The sequence below is a fragment of the Rhinoraja longicauda genome, chromosome 22, assembly GCF_053455715.1.
Source record: "Rhinoraja longicauda isolate Sanriku21f chromosome 22, sRhiLon1.1, whole genome shotgun sequence".
In the NCBI taxonomy this organism is placed as follows: Eukaryota; Metazoa; Chordata; class Chondrichthyes; order Rajiformes; family Arhynchobatidae; genus Rhinoraja; species Rhinoraja longicauda.
In genome coordinates this window covers 7664966-7692262 of record NC_135974.1, presented here as the reverse complement: position 1 = coordinate 7692262, position 27297 = coordinate 7664966, and the positions used below count along the sequence as shown (strand labels likewise).

The 27297-nt window shown below is 41.5% G+C and overlaps 1 protein-coding gene across 1 annotated transcript in view; it reads left to right on the top strand.

The window, feature by feature from the left end:
• Positions 1 to 1596: 1596 nt before the first annotated feature.
• tpx2 (TPX2 microtubule nucleation factor) overlaps positions 1597 to 27297 on the top strand; it is a 27580-nt gene continuing 1879 nt past the window's right edge. The window contains exons 1-14 of the mRNA XM_078418679.1: positions 1597 to 1924; positions 4804 to 4941; positions 6381 to 6471; positions 7626 to 7739; positions 9839 to 9922; positions 10717 to 10853; positions 13645 to 13790; positions 22590 to 22764; positions 22960 to 23095; positions 24530 to 24749; positions 24894 to 24992; positions 25434 to 25610; positions 25931 to 26077; positions 26303 to 26414. Of these exons, the coding sequence (XP_078274805.1) occupies positions 1822 to 1924; positions 4804 to 4941; positions 6381 to 6471; positions 7626 to 7739; positions 9839 to 9922; positions 10717 to 10853; positions 13645 to 13790; positions 22590 to 22764; positions 22960 to 23095; positions 24530 to 24749; positions 24894 to 24992; positions 25434 to 25610; positions 25931 to 26077; positions 26303 to 26414 (1879 nt within the window). The 5' untranslated portion in view covers positions 1597 to 1821. The remainder of the gene's footprint in view (positions 1925 to 4803; positions 4942 to 6380; positions 6472 to 7625; positions 7740 to 9838; positions 9923 to 10716; positions 10854 to 13644; positions 13791 to 22589; positions 22765 to 22959; positions 23096 to 24529; positions 24750 to 24893; positions 24993 to 25433; positions 25611 to 25930; positions 26078 to 26302; positions 26415 to 27297) is intronic.

The window sequence follows — 27297 nt, the reverse complement described above, 5'->3', positions numbered from 1 at the left end:
ATAGGTCAAGGTGGACTGAGCAGAGGTGTTCAGCGAAACGATCGCTGGGCCTACGCTCGCTCTCGTCGGGAGTCCACACCCGAAACAGCAGATGAGGTTAGAGAAGGTGCAAGTGAACCTCTGCCCCATCTCAGATGAGGTTGGAAGAAAATAACTCTGCTGAGTGACTCCAGCATTTTATGTCTACTGCTGAATTACTCCAGTATTTTGTATATGGAGTCAAAACTTCAAATTCCTGGGTGTGCATATTTCTGAAGATCTTTCTTGGACCCAGCACACTGATGCAATTATAAGGAAAGCCCATCAATGCCTCTACTTCCTGAGATTTTGGAGATTCGGCATGACATAGAGGATTCTCTTGAACTTGTACAGATGTACAGTAGAGAATACATTGACTGGTCGCATCATGGCCTGATTCAGCAACTTGAATACCCAGGAGTGAAGAAGACTGCAAAAGGTCATGAACGCTGCCCAGTCCATCACGATTTCTGACTTCCCCATCATCGAAGGGATTTACTAGTCGTTGCCTCAAAAAGGCAGCAAGCATCAAAGACCCATTCCACCCTGGCCACACACTCATTTCACCCCTGCCATTGGGAAGCTGCAGGAGCCTGAAAACTGTAACTTCCAGGTTCAGGAACAGCTTCTTCCCTACAGCCATTCGGCTATTAAACACTACACCCTTAAATAAGCTCTGAACTACATAGACTGTTATTGTTATTGCGTTATTACGGGTTTTTTGTAGGTCTGCTTGTGCGTGTATATATATACACACACTGAACTTTTTTTCCTCATTTATTATATTGTTTACAGCGTACTATGTTTACATATTCTGTGTGCTGCTGCGAGTAAAAATCGCATTATTCTATCTAGGACATATGACAATAAAACACTCTTGACCCGCTGAGTTACTCCAGCATTTTGTGTCTATCTTCAGTGTAAACCAACATCGGCAGTTCCTTGTACACACGGCATTATTGTAGTCCACTTAAATCTGGTACTGGTGCAGGAGTGCAGTCTGCACAACTGGAATGCCACCATTTTCATTGCACTTTCTTCCCAATGAGCCCTAGTCTAGAAGAGGGGCGAGTCCAGCTTCCCCCTCAGTGCTAATTGGCCAGTTTAAATCTGCAACGACAGAAATCCATTGGCCAAAGCGACAGGTTGCGGACGTGATTGGCGAGAGTATTTGAGCGATCCCCTGAGTAACCTCTGATTCCAACCGTACCCGCTTTGAATTAAAATGCCGGTTCCTCACGGTTTCATGTACCGCCGATGGCAGATATGGAGCCAGTAGGCGAGCGGGGGGACGGACGGTAGCGCCCAAAGATACTAGAGGAGCAAGATAGACCACTCGACCGTGATATGTCATGGCGCCATTTTAGTAGGCAGAAACATTTTAAAAGAAAAATAACAATTTTCTGTGAATTGATAGATGAGATATATTCTGCATTTTAATGGTATCATTCCACATACTGGTCCCCCAAAACACTGATTACACTGCGAGAGCCATAGCGAACGGAGGGTTTTGCCTACTGAAATGGCGGACGTTACGCTCCTTTGTTTAGGCGATTTCAACGGAGTGGTCCATCTTGTTCCTCTAGTATCTTTGGGGGCGCCGCGCCGCGAGGGGCTCTGGAAGCCCCGCCCATCCACCCTCTGTGACGTAATTTAGACGGGCCAGTCACTTGCGGCCTGCGGGCAACGCGGGCTGTGATTGGCCAGGGCCGATTCAAAGGAAGGCGGTTGGGGCCGTTGCTTTCAAACAGCGCGCGTTCCCCGCCCGTCCGCCGCTGTGTGATTGCGACCCGCGTCTCCGCCATGGACACGCCTCACGGCTCCTGGAACTACGATGCCCCCAGAAACTTTCTCGATTTCGGTAACCTCCAGGAACACGATGACCCCATGGCCGATGACTGGTTCGGTAAGCGGAGCAGTCGGCCGTTCTGGGCGGTCATCTCACTGCGGGTCGGGGTCCCGACTTCGTGAGCTCGCACACAAGGGTGGCGCCTGGTGCACATTGGATCGCTTCTGGAAATAATCTATTTCAGCTCAACATCGGTGATCTACGCACTCTCCGAAGTTCGGCACCGGTCCAGTTGCTGATCTCCATTCCATTTGTACTGGACGGTTCTAGTGCAAGCCCTTGTGTGTGGCTTTTGCTGATGTTTTGTAGCCATTGATGTAACGGGCAACCTAGTGTGGGGGGTAAATGTTTCCCCAGTACACTAAAATAACTAAATTTTGTGTCTGCTTTCTGACTTGTATTGAATTCTTAACCATGTTTTCAGTTTCTCAACCATTCTGTCTCGACCCTTCCCCCCCCCCCCCCCCCCCAAACATATCTTTCCCCTGCCCCTGGATTGATCTTTACCTACACCCAGTGCTGCAATTCTTTTCCAACGTTCATATTTTGGTCTTGTAGCCGCGATGCAAGTGATTGGGAATGAAATAAAAATGTTCAATTTTTATTCTGATAGTCTAACCTTGATAAAGAGATGGGATAACAAAAGTTACAGAAGATTCAATTAGCAAGTAAAAATGTTTCCTGCATCCTTTTCCTTATTTCCACCCAATCCTATTAATTTTAAAATTAATTGAATTGGGTGGAAATAAGGAAGAAGGAGCAGGAAACATTTTACTTGCTAATTGACCTGGTGCTAATATAAGGTGTAGTGCGAGTTAAAATTAGAGGCGTTTCTGCAAATTCAAGGGAAACCTCAAACTACATTGGGAAAGATAAGTTGCACTAATTGTGCATATTGCAGATTTTGAGATGGTGATGGAGAGCTGATATGTTGATAGTATTTAAATTCTAAAGGTTCATGAATGGAAGTCAATACATGTATTTTTATTATGTAAGGGAGGTGTGGTGATGAAATTAACCACACCAGTCAGTCTGATATCAATAGTAGAAAAAAAAATAAGGGAATGATTGAGTACTTAATAATGGTAATTGGCAGAGGTCTCATGGGTGTATAAATGGAATTGACTCTCAGTTAATGTTTTGAATCCAAGACTCTAAATCAGAACTGGGAAGGACAACTATTGGCTTTCATCTACAGCAAATATGGGTATGTCTGGATTGAACAATGAACATATCTTTAGGGTTAGACCAAATGAGTAAATGCAGCAATGAAGAACAGATTACATGGATAAAAGCAGCATAATGTGTTGCTAATTGTTAGGCTGTTGGATATGCTCTTCTCTCTTCAGATGAGACTATGTAACCAGCAAAACAAAAACTAGGCCAAAATGATAAAACCAGAAATGGCCAGAACTGATGCAGAGTTAGAAACATAGAAAATAGGTGCAGGAGTAGGCCGTTCAAACCCTTCGAGCCTGCACTGCCATTCAATATGATCAAGGCTGATCATCAAACTCAGTATCCTGTACCTGCCTTCTCTCCATACCCCCTGATCCCTTTAGCCACAAGGGCCACATCTAACTCCCTCTTAAATATAGCCAATGAACTGGCCTCAACTGCCCTCTGTGGCAGAGAATTCCACAGATTCACCACTCTGTGTGAAAAAAAAAAACGTTCTCATCTCAGTCCTAAAAGACTTCCCCCTTATCCTTAAACTGTGACCCCTTGTTCTGGACTTCCCCAACATTGGGAACAATCTTCCTGCATCTAGCCTGTCCAACCCCTTAAGAATTTTGTAAGTTTCTATAAGATCCCCCCTCAATCTTCTAAATTCCAGTGAGTACAAGCCGAGTCTATCCAGTCTTCATATGAAAGTCCTGCCATCCCAGGAATCAATCTGGTGAACCTTCTCTGTACTCCCTGAAGTTGGAGAATTTGGTGTTTAATCTACAAGGCTGCAAGGCACCCTGATAGAAGATATGTTGTCATTCTTCAAGGAAGCTCAAATGGCACAGACGTTCACCATTGGAGAGGTCAGAATGGGAGTGTGATGGTGAATTAAAGTGTCAGTGTCATTCCTGTGGACTGATTGCAGGTGTTCTACAAAGTTATCATCATATCTGTATTTGGTTTCTCAAGTGCTGTGGAGGCCACATTGTGAATGTAGAATGGAGTATAATTGCAAGAAGTAGAAATAAATCACTGTTTCACCTGGTAAGATTGGGTGGTTGGGCTGGAATGGTATTTGAAAGGCCAGTGGGTGATATGTTGAAACAAGAGTCGTCCAGGGAGTTATGAGGGGAGCAAATCTTTTCAAATATAGGGAAGGATATGTATTGTTGCTGTGGGGTGTAGGAAGTGTAGATTTCCAAAATGGAGATAGCAAGGCCAAACGCAAAGGAATTTGAAAACAATGGTAGAATTTCAGTTATAATCCTGCTTGAGGTACACCAGCAAAAATTCACAGAGGACCGTGTTTTATTGTAAACCAGCATCTGCAGTCCCTTATCTATTCCAGGTGAGACAAATTGAGTAGTCTTTCCAGAGTTTTGTTTTTTAAAATGCCATTTTAAATCATCCTTTGAAATTTGACATTATCACTCACAGATTTTGCTAACCGGTTGGGTTTCTATTTGAAAAAAACAACTGAATTATGAATAGCAACTATCGTGTACTCTTTAAAACCTAGATCCCCTCAAATGTGCATCGATCTGCAGTGGCAAATAATTAACCCATATTTTAAAGCATTAGTTGTACTTGGTTTGGATGACTGCAGCCAGATTGATAGCTGTAGATATCCATGTTGGGGCAGTCAAGTCTATGGTTGCAACAGTCAAGTGCGGGTATTACCAGAAGTAATGCACTCTTACACTTCTGCAAAAAATGTACTTTAAGCTATTTTTTCAACCTTAATGATTGTAGTATGTTGGTCTTAGATCAGCAAAGGGACCAAGATTCAACGACTGCTATGCCCGCGGTAGTGTCTGCCCAACAAAATCAGGATCTGCGAAAACCGGAAGATTCTTCTGAAACAGAATCACAGCTACAATTGAACAAAGAAGATGCAGTTGCAAGTGAGAATTTGACTTTTGCATTATTTATGAGTAGTCACTACTGTATGAAAGCCAGCCAAACCAGCATCTGAAAGCTTCTCTGCAAAGCCCTGACACTTTGCATTACGTTTCTGGTTAACAGCAACTGTGTAGTATTTTCTAGCAATAGCATAGGCACCTGTTCTATGCATGGCCTCTAAAGAGGAAGCCACATTATTCTACTTCCAACAATATCTGAGAATCATGTCAAGGTATACGTTCTTCAAGGCCACTGTATCCAAACAGCTTGTATCATTGTTCTTCTGTAGTGCAACTAGTAGTTTAAACAGTCTGAAAGCCTCTTGAGCACTGATGTTGTAGGAACCACCATCCACTATAATATCGAAGATAGACACAAAGCTGGAGTAACTCACCGGGTCAGACAGCATCTCTGGAGAAATGGAATGGGTGATGTTTCCAGTCGGGACTCTTCTTTATAGTCGGGAAGTGGGAAACGAGATATATAAAAGTACAAAGAAACAAATGAATGAAAGTGTGGTCGTTGATTCCAATGCATTGAAATGGCCCTTTGGTCCCCTCTGGCATTCTTGTTCCTCTGATTCTACACCATCTATCTATCCATTAAACCTGGGCTTACTGTTTTGTGCACCTTTGCTATAGGGGGAGAAAAACATGTCTCATTACAATAAATTTAAAACCTGGTGACTTTGGGACTATTGTCTATTGGATATTACTCCCATGTAACCCAACCACCTTTACTCCAACCCACTTTTAATTTGCTTATTTTAATTGTACAACCCTCCACTATCTTCCTCTGCTTCATATTACCAAGACTTTCCTAGGGTTTAACTTGTCTTTTGGACAAGCCTCCTGTAAGCTCCTGTAGACAGGGTAGCCATGCTTGGTTATATAGATTGAGGCAAAGATATTTGGTTGTGGATGGTGGGTTAAGATTAGGTCCTAACAAATCAGGCACTTGAATGATATTAAGGATTTAGTTAGGCTGGAGGATGCTGAAGATTGGAAATTTTCTGAGGGTTTTAAATAAGATGCAAAATTATATTAAAGCAATGGTGACATTGTTTAAGAACTGATGTTTTTCAGTGTTAGATAATAGGGCAGAATAAATTGTGTGCATTAAGGCTCCGGCAACAATGGACTGGGAGGGAGGGGGAGGAGAAGGGAGAGAAAATGAGTTAAATAGTGCCATCTTTCTCTCCATTTGAAGACCGGAAGCCATGGTATAATATCCCAACTGACAGTAAAAATTTGTTCAATACTACGCAATGTTGATTAATTTTATGATCCTAAAGCCTTCCATTGAGCCATTGGTGAATAATTGGATTGTACTGAATTTTTGTACAATTTTACATGATTGTTTTACTTTGCTCTAATTTTTTAATTTCCTTCATTTTTAAGCATATTTTTTAATTTGGAGCTATTTATTTTTCCACCTGTAGATGAAGCTAGTAAACCCCTGCCAGATAACATTGTGACCTCACTGGAAGATTGGAGAGCTAAATCAAACAATACCTCTGCACCTTTGAGAAGGCAAGTAATAAATGTGATTTTAGTGAAGTAGGTGCTCTCCAATGTCTATTGCTTTAAGAGAAGCCCTTAACTTGAATTAAGCGAGGAGAAATCTGGTTTCTGTTAGTATTTTCTGACTTCAAGGAATGTATACTGGGGAGGATGGCTCTTGTGTTTTGTCCACCTTACATTGGTCAAGGTGCACTGATTCAAAATCATAAATTCTTGAATATACTGACAGAAATAGCAAGTACTAATTCCTCATGAAGGACACAGCCGTTTAAAAATAATTGGGAATGGTAAGGAAATTCAGACCTGGGCAATCAGATGGCACAGTTGTACTTTTATAATTTTGTCGTCACTAAGTGGGATGAATCTCAGCAGTAATGACATGGGCTGTACACTGTAATAAGCAGATTGTACAATATTTAATTTCAATTACAAATCTTTCGTTTGCCCCAAAATACTAGAGATCACCAATAATTGTTTGTAATTATTTTGCTGTTTTCATATCCAAGCCACCAGCAAATTTTGTTTAATTCTTCATCTGGCCTTTTGTTCTTTGCACTACTTTTGATAGTTCCTAAATCTATATTCATGTTGGCTATTTACATGTTTGAATGCTTGTACTTCCTGATAAAGAAACTTATCCAACAATTTTTTTTGATCCATCCCTTGTGATTCAGTTTTTCATGAAAGGATAGAGTAAGTTTTTTGGCAATGGTCTCCACAAACCCCTTTATCTGATCCATTTTGTTGTTGTAAATGGAGGTTGTCGAGCTGGTAGAACTACTGCCTCGAGCTCCAGTGACCCCAGCTTCATATCTGACCTGGTGCCTTCTGGGTGGTGCTTCTGACTGAGTTTCCACCGGTTGCTGTGGTTCCCTCGCAGATCTACCAATTTGCATGTCCTTGAGATTAATTAGCCTCTTAAGTAGCTTTCAGTGTGCAGATGTGCGTGATGGAATTGATGGCAATATGGGTAAAATGAAATGAAACATGTGTAGGGTTGGGGAAAACGTATGTTTGGCAGGTGGAAGGGTCTGTATCAATGCTGTGTAACTACACCATTTGGAGATCTCTTGGCTCCAGGTCACATTTTTAATCACTTTGTTCAAATATTTTAGTTTTTTATTTCTTCAATCTAAAGCTTTCTGAATTTGATTCGTTGTCAGATCAACCCGTAGACCATCTGACCAAGTAAGAAAACAGTTGGGCAACATTCGAGCTGCAAGGCGCTCTCAGGATATTAAATTGACAGAACCTCCAGATAACAAAAAAGCCCGGTTGTAAGCTTCCTTTATATTTATCTATGTATTTAAACTTGCTTCCTTTGCCATATTGAATGCAAATCTCTTAAAAATTATCGCGGTCTGTTCCAAATGACTGAAATGCTGTTCTGTAACACGAGCAATTGAGGGTCACTGTGATCATCCCATTGTTGTGCAAATACAAGTATTTTGCTCTTTCCTGGAAATTTTTGATTGTTAGGAAGTACTTGTGTGTGAAACAACCTTGATTGGTTAGTGCACACGTATTTAGCAGTTTGTAAACTTTGCCTTAAATTAAATTTGTGGTATTTTTTACACTCTATGGACAAACTCTAGAACCGTGGGTGCATTGGTGATCATTTTCCAATGTTCTATAGATTCAGGATCAGTTCATGTGGATTGGAGGGTAGTTTATGTTATCCCACTCTTCAAGAAATGAGCGAGAGAGAAAACTGGGAGTTATAGACCAACCAGTTAGCCAATTAAAGAGGTAATAATGGCACATTTGGATAGCAGTAAAAGGATTGGTCCAAGTCAGCATGGATTTATGAAGGGGAAATCCTGCTTGACGAATCTGGAATTTTTTGAGGATATGATATGTAAAATGGATGAAGGAGAGCCAGTGGATGTAGTGTATCTGGACTTTCAGAAAGCCTTTGATAAGGTCCCACGGGAGATTGATGGGCAAAATTAGAGCACATTGTATTGGGAGTAGGGTATTAACATGGATAGAGAATTGGTTGGCAGACAGGAAGCATAGAGTAGGAATAAACGGGCCCTTTTCAGAATGGTAGGCAGTGGCGAGTGGAGTGCCGCAAGGCTCAGTGCTGGGGCTGAAACTATTTACAATATATTAATGATTTGGGTGATGGAATTAGAAGTAACACTAAAGTTTGCAGATGACACAAAGCTGGGTGGCAGTGTGAACTGCGAGGAGGATGTTGGGAGGTTGCAGGGTGGCTTGGACAGGTTGAGTGAGTGGGCAGATGCAGTATAATGTAGATAAATGTGAGGCTATCCACTTTGGCGGCAAAAACAAGGAGGCAGATTATCTCAATGGTGTCAGATTAGGGAATGGGGAAGTACAACGAGACCTGGGTGTCCTTGTACACCAGTCACTGAACGTTAGCGTGCAGGTATAGCAGGCAGTGAAGAAAGCTAATGGTATGTTGTCCTTCATAATGAGAGGATTTGAGTATAGGAGTAAAAAGGTCCTTCTGCAGTTGTGAGACCACATCTGGAATATTGTGTGCAATTTTTGTCTCCTAATTTGAGGGATGACATCCTTGCTATTGAGGCAGTGCAGCGTAGGTTCACGAGGATAATCCCTGGGATGTCGGGATTGTCATATGGAAAGATTGAAAAGACTAGGCTTGTATTCACTGGAGTTTAGAAGGATGAGAGGGGATCTTAGAGTCGTATAAAATTATGAATGGACTGGCAAGCTAGATGCAGGAAAAAAAATCCCAATGTTGGAGTCCAGAACCAGGAGCCACAGTAAGAATAAAGAGGAGGCTGTTTAAAACTGAGGTGAGAAAAAACTTTTTCACCCAGAGAGTTGTGAATTTGTGGAATTCTCTGCCACAGAAGGCAGTGGAGGCCAATTCACTGGATGAATTTAAAAGAGTTAGATAGAGCTCATGGGGTTCGTGGAATCAAGGGATATGGGGAGAAGGCAGGCACAGGTTACTTATTGTACATGATCACAATGAATGGCGGTGGTGGCTCGAAGGGCCAAATGGCCTGCACCTATTTTCTATGCTTCTAAAACCTAAATAGCATACTGTGGTGTACTGGTCTGGACTGATAATTGGAGATGTTGATTGATTCTTAAAAAAAGGCAACTGAGGCATTTCCATTTGACAGATTAATTTCCTTCTATAAAATGAAATCCACCATTGCTGTCTCACCAAATGGAACTTCAAACCTCCTTAAATTTTTAATTCTTAGCAATGCTCTGAAATGGCCCTGAAAGCCATTCAGTTCAAGGGCGGTTGGAGATGGGCATTAAGAGCTGATCTTATCAATTATACTAAAATTATGTATCATTCAACAATTTTTTTTGGTAGCATCTGTTCCAGATAGAAAATATGAAATATTCTTTATACTAAATCTAGGGATGCAACTGGAAACTGCTCCAACAGCAGAGGTCAGAGTCGGGGCAAACAGAAAATGTCATTTGGGACTCCTACAGTTCTCAGGTATGTTATTTTGGAAAGTGATAAACCATGTTTTCATGGTGCACTATTTTAAGATCCAAGTTTTCTGTATTTAATGTATTTAGCTGACAATTTATATTCATAACTTAAAATCCTAATCATTGGGTGATAAATATGCCAGTCTAAGCTGCTTTGGCATACTGTTTTCTTATCTCCTCCATTGTCCTATCACTGCCCATTGTAATATTGAGCAGCTCAGCGGCTAACTATATTGGAGCCTTATTTTAGTGGATTGAGATTTCTCCTGTTGCACTATCAAATTATGTCACTGTTTTACATTTGCTTCCTTGCATGTGCATTTAAAAAAAGGAATTTTGCCTCTTAGCTGTGTTTTGATGATCTTAATTCTTATTCCACATGTATGTATTCGTTTGTTCTGTAGACTTTCCTATGAACTAATCTTCATGCCGTATTCAAAGTTAAGCTGTTATAACCTTAAGGTCTGATGCTTTTGAAGATTTTCCTTTCTCTGGTCAGTGCTTAAATAAGTGCGGCGAAAAATTGTCTAGAGAAAAAAAATCTGAAATGAGGTGGCTTTTGGAATTTGTGCAAAACAGGCCACTAGATTGAATTAAAAACGACCTTTCTGGATACAGATGCTATGTAAACTTCGTGAATTCACATTCAAGACTGCCTGTCTTTTGCTAGGTAAATTCCTCCATTGACTGAGAAAGATCTCTGCTTTAGTTGTCACCAATTCAGGCGGAGTAAATATGTATATTTCTTTGGTATATTTTGAAGATAGTTTTCAAATTTATCTCCTTTGCTTCTTGTAGGAGGCAACAACATATGGGTTCAAAGGGGAAAAGCACAGAAGAATTGGAGATGGAAAAAATTGCTCAATTTCAGAAGGAAATGGCAGAGCAGAGGAAACTGAATGAAGAGTCACTAAAGCTTGCCATCTCTGGTGCAGGTATACTAGCATATTAAAGATCGAAAGAATTGTATTTTACTTTATTTTAACTCTTGCTTGGTTCGCCCAAGTTAACTATAGCCATTTGGGCTTTTCCCTCTAGTTCTAACTAACAAGTGGTGTCAACCACAGCAGTCTTCTGGGATCTGGAAAGTGGCCATAAATAAACAAACCATGCTTTTGTTATAGTGAAAGGCAAGGAGCAGAATTTATGGTGCTGCAGGGAACTGTCTACTTTGGTAAATAAGGATGTTTATGCCTCCACTAATTTCTTTGTATTATGGAAATGATTTTCCACAGACTTTACTTTTTTCAAGCGTGCTGCCATAAAGTCATGACCAACTTAACCTTGCAGCAGACCCATTTATAATTATTTACAATATTTGAAAGGTCCTGTTGATTTGTGGGAAGTTAAATGTTATTAGCATGAGGAGCCTGTTGCTACTTTTTAAAAGCACACATTTGCTTTGCACCAAACCCCATGTTTTGGGTGAATTCTATGCCTTGGTAAATTCTCCTGCTTAAAAAAATAGCATTTTGAATAGTGTAATTCTTTAAGCAGAATTTTTATTTTTAAGCAGAATTTAACCTACATTAATTCAGAATAGAATAAGTAAGCCAAAGTCACAACACTGCACATTATTTTAAACTGCAGTTTTGCTTTGCAGTCCTGCATAATGTCAATTATTTTTTATCTGCTTGGGTGGCAGCGGCCCAGCTAATAGAGGTGCTACATCACAGCCAGTGGCCTAGCTGACTCTGCAGTCTGAAGTTTTGATTTCCTTGTGACTGCATTGGGATTTTGCCTGGGTGCTCCAGTTTTCTCCTTCACCCTAAAGATGTATGAGTTAGTTGGCTGCTGTAATTTACCCTGTGTAGATGAGTGGTAGAATCTGGGGAGTTGATAGGAATCTGAGATGATGGATGGGTTCAAGGCAAAATTATTAGAAGGATAATTGCTCTGACCTGGTGTAGACTCTGGGTTTAAATTGCCTCATGATGCAAGAATATAGGGATACACTAGCACAATTCACAGGTAAAGGTGCCAACTTTTCTACTTATTTTCTTGCTATAGAATTATCCTTTTTCACTGTTTTCATATGCCGAATTTTCAAGGACCAAATTATAAACAAGTGAGAGTAAACTGTCTGCCCCATATAGTAATCGATTGCCAAGGTTTTTGAGTTTTGCTCATAAACCCCTGAGGAAACAAAAATGGCAGATACATTTAATCTTTTAGCATTATTCTTCACGTGGAACACTGCATCCATTTCCAAAATAATGGATGGGCAAATGTCAAATAACAGCCAATGTCACTTGTCTATAAAGGGAGGGACACAGACGGTAAGGATCTATAGACCAGTCTCGATCTATTGTTTCAAGATGTTAGAGTCAATGAAGAGGGAATTTAACTAATTGAAGAAAGCTCCTTCCCAACTTATGTACCTGACTTGTGTGGATACAAGCAAATTTTAGCACCCTGGTGGGATGCATTTGCCAGCTATGGTGGAGCTTGTGAATCATTCTCAGGAATGATAACCTGTCATAACCTGTAAAATCATACCCAGGTGACATGGTTTTAAATGGTTAGATCATATTTGACAAATTGCCCATGCTTTAAAGATGTGATGGGGAAGGTTGATAGAGGGGGCACTGTTCATGTGGTGTTCAGTTTCCAAGCAGGCATTTGCCACATGAGGATGGTGTGCAAATTTAAAAAATACACGGCATTGGAAGAAGTACTTTACAGATTGAAAACATAGCTGTCACAGAAAACAGTTGAAATAAATGATAAATTTCAGGTTTGAATAATGTAACATATAGTGTATCTCAGATCTAATGTCCTCCAATTGAATACTTATTTACATTAATGATCAGGGGGAGAGAATGTAAGGTTTCCAAATATAACTATTTATATGAACACAATTGGACATGTATGTTTTGATGAAGACATTGTGATTCTGCTACAGGATTTGGATTCAGTAACCAAATGAAAAGCAAGGAAATAGTTTAATGTGGAGAAATTTGAGAGGGATTAGAAGGCAGATTGTTGTTTAAACGGAGAGAGATTGCAAAATATGTGACATTCAGAGGATCAGTGTTCTAGTGCATGAATCTTAAAACAAAAATAGCGCAGATTCCAATAGTTGCAGTAATTAGCATGTTGGCCTTTATTGCCATGAGTTTAAGAACAGGATGGTTTTATTAGTAGTCTTGGTGAAATCTCCTTAAATTTAATGCAGTTTTGATCCCCTTGCCTTAATGATAAACTGATTCCTGGGATGAGAAGGCTGCTTTGTCAGGAGGGCTGGATAGTTTATATTCTTTGGAGTTGGGTGACCTGATTCAAATATAATCCTAAGGGGGCTTGACAGGATAGACATTTCCATTAATGGAAGAGTCACAGAAAAGGGGCTGGTAATTAAACTGTGGTGTGCAGAAATGTCTTCCATGAGTAGAGAATCTTGAATCTCTCATTCTGAGCTTGCTGGTGACCATAATTATGAAATGGATCTAAGCTGCAGATTTGTCCTCATCTTTTCTGACATAGAAGTGTTGAGGCCAGCATATGAATGGTTGGACAGACCCGAGGAGCTGGGTGACTTGCTTCTGGTCCTATTTTGTTTCAAATTGGACGCAGCATGATGGCCGTAATAGAGTCTGTTACTCTGATAAATACATTTTCAGTATTTTTATTTAAGCTGCAGCAGTGTTTTATCGTTCATCTTTATCCCTCTTCACCTCAAATTCAATTATTTTTAATGAAAAATCTGCTCCCTACTGGTTTCAGGTCAGAGCAAAATAAAAACGCAAATCCCAGCCACAAAGCCAATGGATATAAAGTTCCACACAGATAAACGCATTCATGCACATGAAGTACCAGTGTACAAGGAAGTGAATTTCACCAGTGAATTACGCAAACATCGGCAATCTCCTGTGAGTATTTTGTCATGGTGTCCGGATGTCTAAATTATTTGGTGCATTTGAATATGGATGTGATGTGGTGGGCTGTTAACATGTGTAGTTTGATTTTGTAATTTTGAGGCCCTCTTTACCTATTATATTAAATCATTAACCCTTGTAGAAGTCCATGGTAACATAACTGGGAAGCTTCTTCATGGTTTTAAAAGACAGCAGTACCAATATAGTTTTAGAATTTTTTTAATTTTAGAGGAAAGGCTATTCCAATTGCAAATATTAGGTAGTATGTTGCTGTATCAGTTTATGCACCACTCTTTCTTCCATCTGGTTTATCTTGGAGTAAATTGTCTCCTAGCTTTCTCTTCAATGTATCTGGAACATGACTGCTTGACACCCTAAATGTGTTATATAATGTGCAGACTGGCTCGGTACTTCATGCAGTCGAGATGATCTGCTTGATATTACTGCTTGTCTGGTTTCTGATTAGTAGCAAAGGTTGAATAGTTTTGAAACTTTTTCACTTCATAAGTAATGAATCTAGAAGCCTAAAAGATAGGACTGCATCTGAAGTTGAACTTTGGTCTAGATGGCTGTGTTCTGAGTTTAAAGATGTGCTGTGCCTCAAGCTGGAATTGCGCTATATTGGCTCTACTTAGAAATAAAAGATGCAAGAATAGTGTGATAGAAGATCAACAATAAAGACTTTGCTGTAATTAAGGACTTGAGGTATTCCACAAGACAATTGATTTGTATATGCTCTGTTTGGATTAACGTAATTGCAAATAAGAGTAATTAACGTATAAAGGGAATTTAGTGCTGGGGATGTAATTATGGCATGGTGATTGGTGCCATTTGATTGATAGTATGTTGTCACAGAGCTACCTACAATAGACACGGGTAAAAAGCGAATGTGGAGAAAGGAGTAAATAGTGAAGGGGCCTGTAATAGACAATAGGTGCAGGAGTAGGTCATTCAGCCCTTCGAGCCAGCACCGCCATTCAATGCGATCATGGCTGATCACTCTCAATCAGTACCCCATTCCTGCCTTCTCCCCATACCCCCTCACTCCGCTATCCTTAAGAGCTCTATCCAGCTCTCTCTTGAAAGCATCCAACGAACTGGCCTCCACTGCCTTCTGAGGCAGAGAATTCCACACCTTCACCACCATCTGACTGAAAAAGTTCTTCCTCATCTCCGTTCTAAATGGCCTACCCCTTATTCTTAAACTGTGGCCCCTTGTTCTGGACTCCCCCAACATTGGGAACATGTTATCTGCCTCTAATGTGTCCAATCCCCTAATTATCTTATATGTTTCAATAAGATCCCCCCTCATCCGTCTAAATTCCAGTGTATACAAGCCCAATCGCTCCAGCCTTTCAACATACGACAGTCCTGCCATTCCGGGAATTAACCTAGTGAACCTACGCTGCACGCCCTCCATAGCAAGAATATCCTTCCTCAAATTTGGAGACCAAAACTGCACACAGTAATCCAGGTGCGGTCTCACCAGGGCCCGGTACAACTGTAGAAGGACCTCTTTGCTCCTATACTCAACTCCTCTTGTTACGAAGGCCAACATTCCATTGGCTTTCTTCACTGCCTGCTGTACCTGCATGCTTCCTTTCATTGACTGATGCACTAGGACACCCAGATCTCGTTGAACTCCCCCTCCTCCTAACTTGACACCATTCAGATAATAATCTGCCCTTCTATTCTTACTTCCAAAGTGAATAACCTCACACTTATCTACATTAAACTGCATCTGCGATGTATCCGCCCACTCACACAACCTGTCCAAGTCACCCTGCAGCCTTATTGCATCTTCCTCACAATTCACACTACCCCCCAACTTAGTATCATCTGCAAATTTGCTAATGGTACTTTTAATCCCTTCGTCTAAGTCATTAATGTATATCGTAAATAGCTGGGGTCCCAGCACCGAACCTTGCGGTACCCCACTGGTCACTGCCTGCCATTCCGAAAGGGACCCATTTATCCCCACTCTTTGCTTTCTGTCTGTCAACCAATTTTCTATCCATGTCAGTACCCTACCCCCAATACCATGTGCTCTAATTTTGCCCACTAATCTCCTATGTGGGACCTTGTCGAAGGCTTTCTGAAAGTCGAGGTACACCACATCCACTGACTCCCCCTTGTCAATTTTCCTAGTTACATCCTCAAAAAATTCCAGTAGATTTGTCAAGCATGATTTCCCCTTCGTAAATCCATGCTGACTCGGAATGATCCCGTTACTGCTATCCAAATGCTCAGCAATTTCGTCTTTTATAATTGACTCCAGCATCTTCCCCACCACTGATGTCAGACTAACTGGTCTATAATTACCTGTTTTCTCTCTCCCTACTTTCTTAAAAAGTGGGATAACATTTGCTATCCTCCAATCCACAGGAACTGATCCTGAATCTATAGAACATTGAAAAATGATCTCCAATGCTTCCACTATTTCTAGAGCCACCTCCTTAAGTACTCTGGGATGCAGACCATCAGGCCCTGGGGATTTATCAGCCTTCAGTCCCATCAGTCTACCCAAAACCATTTCCTGCCTAATGTGGATTTCCTTCAGTTCCTCCATCACCCTAGGTTCTCCGGCCCCTAGAACATTTGGGAGATTATGTGTATCTTCCTCAGTGAAGACAGATCCAAAGTAACGGTTTAACTCGTCTGCCATTTCTTTGTTCCCCATAATAAATTCCCCTGCTTCTGTCTTCAAGGGACCCACATTTGCCTTGACTATTTTTTTCCTCTTCACGTACCTAAAAAAACTTTTGCTATCCTCCTTTATATTATTGGCTAGTTTACCCTCGTACCTCATCTTTTCTCCCCGTATTGCCTTTTTAGTTAACTTTTGTTGCTCTTTAAAAGAGTCCCAATCCTCTGTCTTCCCACTCTTCTTTGCTATGTTATACTTCCTCTCCTTAATTTTTATGCTGTCCCTGACTTCCCTTGTCAGCCACAGGTGTCTCTTACTCCCCTTAGAGTCTTTCCACCTCTTTGGAATAAATTGATCCTGCAACCTCTGCATTATTCCCAGGAATACCTGCCATTGCTGTTCTACCGTCTTCCCTGCTAGGGCCTCCTTCCAGTCAATTTTGGCCAGCTCATGCCTCTGTAATCCCCTTTGCTAAACTGTAATACCGACACTTCCGATTTTCCCTTCTGCCTTTCCATTTGCAGAGTAAAACTTATCATGTTGTGATCACTGCCTCCTAATGGCTCTTTTACCTCTAGTCCCCTTATCAGATCAGGATCTGATGACCAAGGACAACCAGATCTTGTTGTGCTTCCCCTTTTCCTGACTTGACACCATTCAGATAATAATCTGCCTTCCTGTTCTTACCACCAAAGTGGATGACCTCACATTTATTCACATTAAACTGCATCTGCCCACTCACACAACCTGTCCACGGTAGCGCAGCGGTAGAGTTGCTGCTTTACAGCGAATGCAGCGCCGGAGACCCGGGTTCGATCCTGACTACGGGTGCTGCACTGTAAGGAGTTTGTATGTTCTCCCCGTGACCTGCGTGGGTTTTCTCCGAGATCTTCGGTTTCCTCCCACACTCCAAAGACGTACAGGTATGTAGGTTAATTGGCTGGGTAAATGTAAAAATTGTCCCTAGTGGGTGTAGGATAGTGTTAATGTACGGGGATCGCTGGACGGCACGGACTTGGTGGGCCGAAAAGGCCTGTTTCCGGCTGTATATATATGATGATAGCATCTTCCTCACAGTTCACACTGCCACCCAGCTTTGTGTCATCTGCAAATTTGCTAATGTTACTTTTAATCCCTTCATCCAAGTCATTAATGTATATTGTAAATAGCTGCAGTCCCAGCACAGAGCCTTGCGGTACCCCACTAGTCACTGCCTGCCATTCTGAAAGAGACCCATTTATCCCTACTCTTTGTTTCCTGTCTGCCAACCAATTTTCTATCTATGTCAGTACCCTACCCACGATACCATGTGCTCCAATTGTGTCCACTAATCTCTAATGTTGGACCTTCTAAAAGGCTTTCTGAAAGTCCAGGTACACTACATCCACTGGCTCTCCCCTGTCCATTTTCCAAGTTGCATCCTCAAAAAATCCAGATTAGTCGAGCATGATTTCAATAGACAATAGGTGCAGGAGTAGGCCATTCGGCCCTTCGAGCCAGCACCGCCATTCAATGTGATAATTTCCCCTTTGTAAACCCATGCTGACTCGGAACGATTCTGTTACTGCTATCCAAATGCTCTACAATTTCTTTTATAATTGACTCCAGCATCTTCCCCACCACCGATGTCAGACTAACTGGTCTATAATTTCCTGTTTTCTCTCTCCCCTTTCAAACTCTCCCCTTTCTCTCTCCCTGGCTTTCAAACTCTCTGCCCACACAAAATTAGTCATGGCAGTTGTCTACCGCCCTCCCAAACCACACCCATCATTCCTTTCTGACTTCTCTGACTTTCTGACCCAGTTCTGTTCTCTCCCCCTCAATCCTCCTCCTCGGTGATTTCAACATCCACATGGACTCCACTGACTCCACAATAACCGCTGACTTCACTGAAATACTCAACTGCTTTAACCTCACTCAACACGTAAATTTTCCCACCCATAACCGTGGGCACATTCTGGACCTTGTCTGCTCCACTGGACTAAATCTACATCACCTCTCTGGCTCCGACCCCACCCTCTCTGATCACTTAGCCATCACCATGTCCGTCAACATTCCCACCCCAGCTCCAAAGCAAAAACGCAAAATAAACTTCCGCAAGCTGAACTCTGTTTCACCTACCTCGCTCTCATCCTCCCTCTCTGAAATAATGTCCGCCTCTCCCTTCGTTGACCTCCACAGCCCCTCTGACCTCACTGACTACTACAACCGCACTCTCTCCTCCTGCCTCGACCAGCTTGCACCTATAAAAACCAAAACAGTTTCCTTCACCCACTCTGCTCCCTGGTTTACCCCTGAACTCCGCGTGATGAAAACTCATGCCCGTCAACTTGAAAGACTCCGCAACAAAACAGGTCTCACAATTCACTCCCAAGCCTACAAAGACCACATACAGCACTATAAAGATGCCCTCTCCCATGCCCACTCCACCTACTACTCTCAAATAATTCACTCTGGCTCCGGAAACCCCAAAACACTCTTCTCTACAATAAACAAACTCCTCAGCCCCCTGGACACCATCTCCCAATCATTCACAGTTGACAAATGCACCACTTTCCTTTCATTCTTCCAAAGCAAAATAGACAACATCTACAGCACCTTAACCACCAACGCACCTGCTCCCCCTCAAACCACCTGCCCCCCCTTATCCTGTCAGCCCCTGCCTCAGTTCTCCCCAATCTCCACCACCGACCTCTCTGACCTCTTCACAGGAATAAAAACTGCCACCTGCTCTCTGGACCCCATCCCCTCTAGCTTTGTCAAGGCCTGCCTTCCTGCTCTCTCTCCACTTATCACTGCAACAATAAACTCCTCCCTGTCCACTGGCATCGTCCCGCCATCCCTCAAAATCGCTGCTGTCACCCCCATTCTGAAAAAACCTGGTCTAAACCCTGACACCCCAAACAACTTCAGACCAATCTCCAACCTACCCTTTCTGTCCAAAGTTTTGGAACGTGCTGTAGCTTTCCAACTAAAATACCACCTCTCTACCAATAACCTGTATGAAACTTTCCAATCCGGATTCCGCTCAAACCACTGTACTGAAACTGCGCTCCTCAAAATCACAAACGACATTCTCCTCTCCTCCGACGCTGGCAACCTCAACATCCTCATCCTACTTGACCTCAGCGCCGCCTTTGACACCATAAATCACTCCATTCTCCTCACCCGACTTGAAACCTCCCTTAACATCACCGGCACAGCCCTATCCTGGTTTAAATCTTACCTCTCTGACAGACACCAGTTCATCTCCATTAACAACTGTAAATCCCCCACCGCTCCCCTCCCCCAAGGTGTCCCCCAAGGCTCAGTCCTTGGCCCCCTCCTCTTCATCCTCTACCTGTTCCCCCTTGGTCAATTAATCCGCCGTCATGGTCTCAACTTCCACTGCTTCGCCGATGATATCCAGCTCCTCATCTCCACCAAGTCAATCTCCTCCACCACACACTCTACACTGACAAACTGCATTACTGAAATAAAATCTTGGCTTCAATCAAACTTCCTCAAACTCAATTGCAACAAATCTGAAATCATCATCATTGGTCCAAAAATGCTCACCAAATCCACCCAAAACTTCATCCTCAACATTGATGGTCTCCCAGTATCCACCTCACCTCACATCCGGAATCTTGGAATCATCCTTGATCAAACCCTCTCCTTCGACAAACACATCAAACACATCACAAAGACAGCCTTCTTCCACCTCAAAAACATTGCCCGTCTCCGTCCATCCCTCTCCTCCACAGCTGCAGAAACCCTCATCCACGCCTTCATCACCTCCCGTCTGGACTACTGCAACAGCCTCCTCTACGGCGCACCCTAAAAAATCATCAATAAACTTCAATACATTCAAAACTCCGCTGCCCGTCTACTCACACACACCTCGATCCGTGACCATATCACCCCCGTCCTTTATAAACTCCACTGGCTCCCCATCCCCCAGGGAATCCAGTACAAAAATCCTCCTCATAACCTACAAAGCCCTCCATAACCTGGCCCCATCCTACCTGACCGACCTCCTCCACAGGCACACTCCCACCTGCACCCTCCGCTCTGCCGCTGCCAATCTCCTATCCCCCCACATCCGGACTAAACTCAGATCCTGGGGGGACAGGGCTTTCTCCATCGCTGCTCCCACCCTATGGAACTCACGACCCCAAACCGTTAGAGACTCCCCCACACTCACCACATTCAAAACATCGCTGAAGTCTCACCTGTTCAGTACTGCCTTCAACCACTGAAGGTCACCTCACCTACTGTCTCCTTTCTCTGTTCATTTATTTATTTACTTATTTATCTATTTATTAATTTCCCTATGTTCTCAAAATCTCTGTAAAGCGTCTTTGAGTATATGAAAAGCGCTATATAAATAAAATGTATTATTATTATTAAAACGTGGGATAACATTAGCTACCCTCCAATCCACAAGAACTGATTCTCAATCTATAGAACATTGGAAAATGATCACCAATGTGCCCATGTTTTCTAGAGCCACTTCCTTAAGTACCCTGGGATGCAGACCATCAGGCCCTGGGGATTTAGCAGCCTTCAATCCCATCAGTCTACCCAACACCATTTCCTGCCTAATGTGAATTTCCTTCAGTTCCTCCGTCACCCTAGGATCTCTTGCCACTAGAACATCTGGGAGATTATTTGTGCCTTCCTTAATGAAAACGGATCCAAAGTACTGGTTCAACTCGTCTGCCATTTCCTTGTACCACATAATAAATTCACCTGCAAGGGACCCACATTTGCCTTAACTATTTTTTTTCCTCTTCACATACCTAAAGAAGCTTTTACTATCTTCCTTTATATTCTTGGCTAGCTTACCTTTGTACCTCATCTTTTCTCCCTGTATTGCCTTAGTTATCTTCTGTTGCTCTTTAAAAGAGTCCCAATCCTTTGGCTTCCTGCTCATCTTTGCTATGTTATAGTTCTCTTTTATTTTTATACTGTCCTTGACTTCCCTTGTCATCCACAGTCGCCTCTTACTCCCCTTAGAATCTTTCCTCGTCTTGCATGTGACAGATATTACCTAAAACAATTAAGTTTTCATCATTACCGGAGCGACTGGGCTAAAGGAGAATTGAATGTGGGGCAACTGAATGGGAGGGGATGATGCTGAACATATACTCACTGGGCAGCATCTGTAAGAGGAACAGTGACATTTTGGGTAGATGACATCTCATAGTTCTGATTGAAGGTTATAGATCTGATTTTTTTTTTCTGTCTGAAGAAGGGTTTTCGCCTGAAATGACACCTATTCCTTTTCTCCAGAGATACTGTCTGATCTGCTGAGTTACTCCAGCTCTGTGCCTATCTTGAATTTTTTTTTGTTCTGTTCCACTGATGTTGCTTGCCTTGTCAAGTATTTTTTGCATTTCCTCAGATTTTCAGGATCTGTAGTGTGTCAAACAAACGGATCCATAGTTTCCTTGAGGATACCATGTACCCAACTATACTAATCCCATTTACCAGCATTTGGTCTATAATAATAATAATAATAATAATACATTTTATTTATATAGCGCTTTTCATATACTCAAAGACGCTTTACAGAGATTTTGAGAACATAGGGAAATTAATAAATAGATAAATAAGTAAATAAATAAATGAACAGAGAAAGGAGACAGTAGGTGAGGTGACCTTCAGTGAGGTGACCTATAGCTTCTAAATCTTGGCAATTCAATTGCTTGGTCAAGCCGTTGTTGAATACAGAGTACCTAAAATACCATCTACTCAAGTTGGTTGGTTATGGGTGAATTTGGTTCTTTCTAACCCTCTCGCTCTTTGCTTTGAATCTGTGCTCTCTGGTTTTGGAAGTCTGTTATAGGGGATTCTCACTGTTCACCCTATATCGGCCTCTGCTCTGAAGAAAACACAAAAGCATATTTGGTGTCTTCTCATAACTGCAACTTTGCATCCAGGTAACATTCTGGTAAATTTCATTACATTCATGTCATTCCTATAGTTTGATGACCAGAACTAAACATTACTCCAGCTGTGGCCTGCCAATGTTTTATGAAGATATATCATGGCCTCCATGCTCTTCTATTCAATGCATTGTCTCATGACAGCCAACATCTTGTATGGTGCCTTGACCTTATTCACCCTGTCGTCACATTATCTATTGACTCTTTCCATAGACACGTGAACACAAAGGACCTACTGTGCCAAAGCCTTTCAACCTCTCTTGTGGGAGCAAAAGGAAGCATGCAGAGACAGATAGCAAAGAATATGTTTCTCTGGCACAGCAGATAGAAGCATTTCAATGCCGCACACCGTCACGGTATCACCTGAGGAGCAGCGTTCAGCTGGAAGGTAAGACAAAATCTATTTGTAATGTCTTTACTTTTAACTAGATATGTAGATGACTTGCAAGGTTGTAAAGAAGAAAAAACCCAGCAAAGTTATCCTGCATTGATGGATTGCATTGAGTATATTGAACCTTTTGATGCTTCTTACTTGCTCTCTAAAGGTTGACTGACTGCTTATGTCATGCATTCCTTCCTTCAGGTCCTTCCAAGGTGCCTGCAAAAGTGAAACTGACTAAGCCTCACACTCCTTTACTGACAACCAAGACCCGTTCTCGACCACCCACGTGCAAGAGTGCATTTGAAAAGGAAGCTGAAGAGCTGGAGAAAATACAGTCGTAAGTATATTCTAAATAAGCCTAGAATGTCTCTTTGGTACTGGATGTTTTGTCATATGAACATAGGGTTTAAGATAAAACAGGTGTGTACTCTTGAAGTGAATGAGCCTTGTTACGTTTTTGCAGGATTTTCATCGTATAGTTGACCAAGGGTTGTCAATTGGGAATGTACTTTGACATATTTATAGAACAGTACAGCACAGGGACATGCTCTTCAGCCCACCGTGTGTACCAAACATGATGCCAAGATAAATTGAGATCCCTCACACATGATCCATTCCCTGCATATCCATGTGCCTAACTAAAAGCATCTTAGTTGCCAGTATCTACATCCAGTACCGTGGACACCTAGCTGTGCATTCCAAGTGCCCACCTCTGTTTAAAAAAAAAAAAGTTATATCATTTGAAAGCTATGCCCTACAGTATTTGCCATTTCTACTCTGGCTAAGATGGCCCTTATCTATGCTTTTCATAATTTTATCTACTTTTATCAAGTCTCTTACCAGTTTCAGGCATTACAGCTGATGTCCTCTAATCCAGGCAGCAATCTGGTAAACCACTTCTGCACCCTCTCCGAAGCCTCCACGTCATTTAATGGGGCAAGCAGAATGGCACAAAAAGGGCTTATAAATGTGGCTCATAAAGTTGCCACATGACTTCCTTACTAGCGTATTCAATACCCTGACCAATGAAGGCAAACATACCATATGCCTTCTTTGCCATTTTATTTATGTATGATGCCACATTTGGGAAGCTATGGACATGGACCCCAAAATCCCACCGCTGCAAAGGGTCTTGCATTCTACCGTCCAAAGTGCGCCACCTGACATTTGCTCAGATTTATACAGACACACACTTCACTCCATCCCTAGACAGTTCTTTAAACATTTGTAAGTAAAACCCTTGCACACCAATCTGTTTCTGTAACTGCTGCTGCAAATGCCATTCAAAATCCATCTGCAGAGCTTGATTTATTTCTGATTTTGTTATCTTGTTGCTGTTACTGAAGTCAGTCCTTCATGCATATATATGGGTGTATATGTATGTATATGTTTATATATACAAGTATATATATTTATATATACAGACACACACATATGGACACGTGTGTGTATATATATACTTGTGTATATATATATATATATATATATATATATATATATGTATGCATGAAGGACTGACCTCAGTAACAGCAATAAGATAACAGAATCAGAAATAAAATTTGCTTTGCAGCTTCCAGAAGCTCTGCAGATGTATGTGTATGTATATATGTATTTCAAAAAGAGTGCCAGCCTGGGAATGGCATTGCCAACAAGCAGCTGCCATCAGGTTCTAGGTACAGACTTTTGTACATTTATTGTATATAGTTCTTTGATTTAATGGTTTGTATTGAATATGTGAGCAGAGGTTCCTCATGTTGTCTTGCTTTTGCAGATACAAATTCAGAGCCCAGAAAGTAAATCCCAGAATCCTGGAAGGTAATTTTGCTGCGCCAAAGAAACCACATGTTAAAGAAGCAACAAAACCAATTGGCTTTGATTTGGCAATAGAAAAGCGTATCCGTGAAAGGGGGGAAATACAGAAGACCGAAGAAGAGGAAGAGTACACCTTCCACTCGCGGCCCTGTCCTTCCAAGATACTAGATAATGTTGTGGTAAAGATTCTCTTGTCTCCTTAATATTTTGTATTTCTAATTGATATAATTTTATTGTGGAACAAAATTATAATTTCAAGTTTGGTTTAATCCAGATCTGTAGCTGGAATTTTTGTTTCATATGCTGCAACTTTTTTTACACAGGGAGTCCCAGAGAAGAAACCACTGCCTGTAACAATGCCCAAATCTCCAGCTTTTACTCTGAAGAACCGTGTGAGAATTTCATACAAGGAGGAAGAAAAGGTTTGAGTGAATGTTAATTATCATGGATTCTTTTGAATAACTGATTTTATCAGACACTTGAAGTTATGAACTTTGCTAAGATAACTAGGTTGATAATTCAACTCTGGGGTGTGGATGGTGTAGCTGGTCATCAGTACTTTGATCTATTTAAGTTTGACAGTTGCTGCCAGAATAGGACTGGCCTACATTTGGGTTTTTTATGCCCCACTTGATTTTTTAAATCCCTAAGTAATTTTAAATCCAGAATCCTATCTAGTTTTTCTTTTGGCCATTTGTCTTTAACACTAATTGACCTTGGTGTCTTTAACACTGATTGGTCTTGTTTCTATGCAAGTTAAGTTTTGATTTCTTTTACGGCTTCTGGTTCTAAAATGGTACTCGTTCACTAAAAGTACAGTGGTCCAGTGCTAGTTTTGAGTTCTTTTCATTTGAATCTTGCAGGAGGAAGCTCATGTTATTAAAGCAAATCCCATGCCACACTACGCTGTTCCATTCAAGGCAAAATCCACTGAAGAGAAAACTGTAGAAATTCAGCCCTTCTCATTTGAGGCCCGAGACAAAGAGAGGGAAACATTAAAACAGAAGAAAATGGAGCAAATACGCAAGAAGACAACGGAGGTATTTTATTTGATTACAAATAAACCTTGCATAAGCAATTAAATTCGGCAGGTTAACATGCAGATCTGCATTTTTGGGTAGCTTGCTGGGACATCTTGCAATGGTTGCATTCAATTCTTGTATCAGTTATAGGAACATTTTAAGATGATGACTAAAAGAAGAATTGAGAACTGGCAGAAGTAAAGTATGATGGACTGAACAATTTATTCCATGTAAAATTTGGTGCATTAGTTAATTGAGCAACTGCATACAGTTGCAGTAATATCTAATTGATAAATGATTGTACTTGGGGAATTTACTTGTCAATTATTACTGTGTAGGTCCCTGTATTTAAAGCAAGGATGCTTCCTGACTTTGAAACTTCCCGGCTACCAGATAAGGTGATGAAGCCTGGGACCAAAGTAGAACCATTTCATCTACGAATCGAAGAACGTGGTGCTATCAAAGAAAAAGAATGGTCGCAGAAGGTAAGCTGCTTGGATCTCATAACTCTTCAATATCTTTTCATTGTTATGTCTAGTTAGATTGCATCATCTATAATGTTCGCTTTGGCATGTATGTAATTGGAAATGGGGATAAACTAACTGAAATGAATTTGTACTGTTTGTCATGGGAGCCTACTGCTGTGATTTCAATCTTACAACCTGCTTTTGCACACACTGCTTCCAGTATAAACTATTTCCTCCTTGCAGATGAAGGAAGAGCTGAGAAAGCAAAAAGAAGCAGCATGTTTTAAAGCCAGTCTCAATTCTGTTGCTAATCGTGAACCATTTCTAGCAAAGAAGGCAAACCAATCATTAACAGGTATTTATTACATTGGTAACTTCACTGAGATATTTTGCTGCATATACAAATGCTTAGTCATTGAGTGATAGTGTGGAAACCGGCCTTTCAGTTCAACTTACCAAACCTGCCAACATGTCCCAGCTACACTAGTCCCACCAGCCTGCGTTTGGTCCATATCCCTACAAACCTGTCCTATCCATGTCCCTGTCTGTTTCTTAAATGTTGGCAGTCCCTGCCTCAACTACCTCCTCTGGCAGCTTGTTCCTTACACCCACCACATCTTTGTGAAAAAATTACTGCTTATTAAATCTTTTCCCCTTCACCATAAACCTATGTCCTCTGGTCCTTGATTCACCTGCTCTGAGCAAGAGACTCTGTGCATCTACCCAATCTATTCCTCTTATGATTTTATACACCTCCGTAAAATCCCCCTCATCCTCTTGCACTCCAAGGAATAGAGTCCCAACCTACTCAAACTCTCCTTAAGCTCAGACCCTGGCAACAACCTTGTAAATCCTCTCTGTACCCGTTCCAGCTTGACAAAGCTGCAAAACAAGGTTGTGTTCATTTCTACATACTGAATCAAGGTTTTCTGTCACTATTGATAACTTGGTGTACAGAAAACCAAGGCAAGGGACTATGCATGGAGATCAGTGGGTGTTTGGTTGGAATTTACAATTAAAATTATGATTCAGTGTGGGGAAAATTGATTACTCAATGAAGAGTTTGGATGATATTCGGGGATGAGAAGAATTCCATGAGATACAATTTGGAGGGGCTTGAGATTTGGAAGCTGCAAAACAAAATTCTGGCAGGGTGTCTAACTGAGGCATTTCAAATGAATCGTTAGAATCTGTGCCCCAGAAAGGTAGATCCTGACCTGTTGCATTTATTGAAATCT